A 4144-nucleotide genomic window follows, 5' to 3' on the forward strand; every position below is an offset into this window, starting at 1 on the left:
TAGTTGAATGCAGCACTGATCGTGTGTCTCAATTTTTACCTTAGAGACTCTGGTCTTGCAAAAGCACCTCATGAGACACCAAGTAGAAGTGAATCAAACCCTCCCAAAGATCAGGTCTGTTATTTACTTTACATATTTGTTTTCTTTCCTTTGCACAAAGTGTTGTAGCAGTTAAAACTGGCCAACTCTGGTCTCTATAATTTGTACCCTAGCACTGTTTTTGTGTTCTAAGCTCTTAAAAAAATGAAGATGGACTTTGTTCTTTTTCTGCATGGGGGATTTTGAAATGTTGCATTTTGTGAAAGGTTCATTTCTCTACTTTTTCCAAAGGTGAAAAGTCCAAAAGTGAAGCCTCAAATAAGGTAAGCCATTGTTTCTATTGTAAAGCTGTACTTTTTTTTTTTTTTACCATGCCATTTTAAATGTACTTTTCATTGCCAGAATCGCAGCAAAATTTCTGAATATCTCTGAGAAAAGCAAAGAGGTAAAGGAAGAAGATAGTAACCATGACAGCTATTTTCAATGGTTCTTGTTCAAAATGCTGACATAAGTATTTCGACTTTTATCTAGGATGTGCTAAATTTCAAAAAAGAGGGTAGAGGAAATCCTCCGAGTGTAAAATCACCAACCCAGCCGGTTTCAAGGTAGGGCAACAGGAGTTTATATCCATTCTTGGTTGTGATTGTCATCCTGTTCCATCTATGAATGCCATTGCTGCTGCAGATATTCATTCTGTATTAATTCAGCTCATTTACAGTTCTAACATTTATTCAGGCTGGAAAAAGAACATTTCAGAAAATGTAAAACTTTCTCAGACTACAACTTTGTCAACCTTTGTGTGATATGTATATCATGTGATAATGGGAATTAATATGGTCAATGCTTGAGAAAGACCCATATCCAACATGTCATAACTCCTAAATATGAATTAATTGGGTCATTTCTGTGTTTTATTTATGTTTACCCCAATTTTATTTAAACCTATTGTGTTTATTTGCTTTTCCTAAAACCTCTAAAGCCCCCGTCACACCGTGACAATTTAGCCAGCGTATGACCTGATGTACGAACAGTCTGGCAAAAATGCTGGCAATAGTTGCATAAGTTGGGGGTTCGTTTTGTATAAGTTATGAGCATGCTGATGCACGCTGGCACACGTCGACATACGCCATACGTGGGGCATAAGTTACAGGTAAGTTATCTGATTGTTGACATATGTTAAGTGTAAGTTACTCATAAGTCATGGTGTCCAGATTATTCAAAACCTATGAGTAACTTGTGCATAACTTATGCGTAGCTTATCAAGAACTTATCTCCAACTAGACACTGACACGGGAGTGGATTTTCACTCCTGTCCTGTCCCACTCCCACAGAAAAAAATGGTGTCCCGTCCCGATCCCGGGCCAGAGTAGAAATCTAAATCCTGTCCCGTCCCACTCCTGGTGAAATTACACCCACTCCCATCCCGCTCCCATTCAGAATGACTCCCGCTCCTGCACGGGTGAAAAACTCAGAGCGGAAGCACTGTTGGTTTTTGGGTCGTGTAGTTTTTTTGACCCGCATTATAGTGCAGGCTTCAAGGAAAAAATCTACAAAATGGCCGCGCCAGTACTGGATTTTTTTTCTTTCTATTTTATTTTATTTTTTGGCATCGATCCTAGTTTTGTTTTAAGTTACTATTGGTTTGCGTCCGCTCCCGTTAATGTTTAATCCTGTACCGTCCCAATCACGTGATTGTTACTAATACTAACTCCCATCCCAACGGGAATCCCACGGGAAAAAATGTCAGTCTCTATCTCCAACGCATATCTACATGTTCCAGACGACCACTGAACGTGTTTCTAACTTATAGCTACTTTATAAGGACGTATTTGCAGTGTTTTGGTATAAAAGAGGGTTCACAGGGGGAAACCATCAGATCTCGAGACTTCATCCCCATTATAGGGTGAGCGAGAACGGGAATGTGATGGATCCTCCCTGCATTCACGCCCACACCCACGACCAACAATCTTCTTAGCAGACATGATGCTGAATCGGCTGCAACTGCAAACCTTCTTTCTTTTTTCTTTTTCTTTATTCTTTTTTTTTGGGCGGGCAGGCAGTTAACAGCAGCTAGATTAATACCGTTATCAAAGACATCTTTTTATGCAAACCGGACACATCGCTACGCCCTCAGGACAATGGCTTGTGACATTTAATGGGTATTATGCTACCGTGTGTTATGCATTAGTATGGTATGGTTGGACATAAGTTCTTGACTCATCATAAATACTCTATGCCTATGCCGAAAATTGAAAAAATACATAGAAAGTTCAGCGTATGCCAGCGTTTTAGGAGATTCTGTGATGTTATACACTGGTTAAATCGGCATGGTGTGGCAGGGCCCTAAGAAACAATAAATCATGTTTTGATAGAGTTTAATAATCCTAATTACTCTCAGCAGGTTTACTGCAGACTATGACTCCATCGAACGACTCGATAAAGGATCCTTTGGTCGTGTTTTTAAAGCAAAACATAAGCTGGAGGATAAATATTATGCTGTTAAGATTGTACACTACCGAGAGTGAGTAAAGGATTCTGTTTTGTACCAACAGTAAGGCTTTTAAAGGAATCATTATTTGGTTAAAAAGTTGAATGCAAAGTGTGATGCTTTGTGATCATAGGCTGCTTTTTGTTCTGTTTGGATTAGAAAAACTCTGCAGGAGGTAAAGGTGCTGTCAGACCTGAATCACTGCAACATTGTTCGATACCACTCCTGTTGGCTAGAAGACGGGACCTATCAGTGGGACACGTCTACTGGCAGCAGCAGTGCTTCACAGTGAGTCCTCTTCTCCTGCCTGTCACAAATAAAACACAAGGGTTATATCATTTTTCTGTTGTTTACTCTACAGATCTTCCACTGACCAGCCTTCAAAGTTCCTCTACATTCAGATGGAGTTATGCGAGATTAAAACACTGAGAGTTTGGATAGATGAGAAAAATATCCAGAACCACAAAAAATCCCTCAGAGACTTCAAGAGACGAGAAGAAAGTCTGAACTTTGCTTTGCAAATGATCAGTGGAGTCGAGCACATTCACTCCAGGAAGCTCATCCACAGAGACCTGAAGGTGAGGCATATGACCGCTTCCACCTGAAGCCGGGCATACACTGAATTATTATTATTATTTATTTTTTGTGCCTTGTTTGGGCCAATTTTCCAGTCCCGCGAGAATGTTTTGATCGGGCCGACTTTCAGCCTGATTGTGCATTGTGTAGTGTACAGGGGGTAACGGGGGGCAATCAGCTTCTCACGACACGCCTCCCAATCAGAAGTCATAAGGTCTGGAAATCAAATGTTTGAAATTCAGTTGGCTGTCATGGTCAAATCGCTCAGTGTGCAAACAAGGATTCTTCTTCTTCCTCTCAGATGAAAACACAAAAGCATGGCGGGGGTGCGAGTGAAATTGAGTTATTTCTGTAAAATTGGCAGACCGTAGTAGCTACGTTTGTTCAGCCATGTCTTTGTCCAAATACGTTGTTGCTTTTTTTTTTTTTTTGTAGGGCTTTCAGCACAAAATTGCACAAATTGCCAAGGCAGCATGCTTCACTCTACTGAGCTCCATATTCCTCCTCTACTCATCTGGTTCCAGATAGACGAGTCCATGTAGCGCCATCTCAATGCGGAGCTCAGTCCGACATGGTTTTTTAGACGTACTGTGTGAGCTTGTAGATCGCATCAGAGCGTCGGGTTGCACAGTGTGAGAACATGCATCGTGAGCTGTGAACTTCTAAACCCTGCGGTTTCATCGTACAGTGTGAGCTGTAGCTGCGTGCAACGACTGAAAAAAGTGTATGCCCGGCTTAAACTAAAGCAACATTAGGGTTTGTTAAAGAATCCCTGTGATGCAGAGTCTTATGTATTCACACCTATTCTTTAAATATTTTGTCATATATCACAATGCAATTAAATTTTTTTTTTATTAGATTATTTTGTAAAATGAGGCCCTGCAGCCCTTTTATGGCCCCTAAATTGATTTTTGTGGTTGATGATCAGAATCAGAAATACTTTAATAATCCCAGAGGGAAATTACTTTTGTTACACGCTCCAGTTACAGTTTATATATATATATATATATATATATATATATATATATATATATATATATA

At 40.0% G+C, this 4144-nt stretch overlaps 1 protein-coding gene across 2 annotated transcripts in view; it reads left to right on the forward strand.

Annotated features, from left to right (window-relative positions):
• Positions 1-4144, forward strand: part of LOC107096530 (interferon-induced, double-stranded RNA-activated protein kinase-like) — a 20165-nt gene that overhangs the window by 9461 nt on the left and 6560 nt on the right. Inside the window, exons 9-15 of one of the 2 annotated variants that reach the window (XM_015393230.1) lie at positions 45-114; positions 331-362; positions 442-484; positions 571-644; positions 2438-2560; positions 2687-2815; positions 2889-3105. In XM_015393230.1, coding sequence (XP_015248716.1) covers positions 45-114; positions 331-362; positions 442-484; positions 571-644; positions 2438-2560; positions 2687-2815; positions 2889-3105 — 688 coding nt within the window. The remainder of the gene's footprint in view (positions 1-44; positions 115-330; positions 363-441; positions 485-570; positions 645-2437; positions 2561-2686; positions 2816-2888; positions 3106-4144) is intronic. The other variant, XM_015393231.1, reaches the window with a different exon arrangement.

Source organism: Cyprinodon variegatus, unplaced genomic scaffold (genome assembly GCF_000732505.1).
Source record: "Cyprinodon variegatus isolate N-32 unplaced genomic scaffold, C_variegatus-1.0 Scaffold630, whole genome shotgun sequence".
NCBI classification, from domain to species: domain Eukaryota; kingdom Metazoa; phylum Chordata; class Actinopteri; order Cyprinodontiformes; family Cyprinodontidae; genus Cyprinodon; species Cyprinodon variegatus.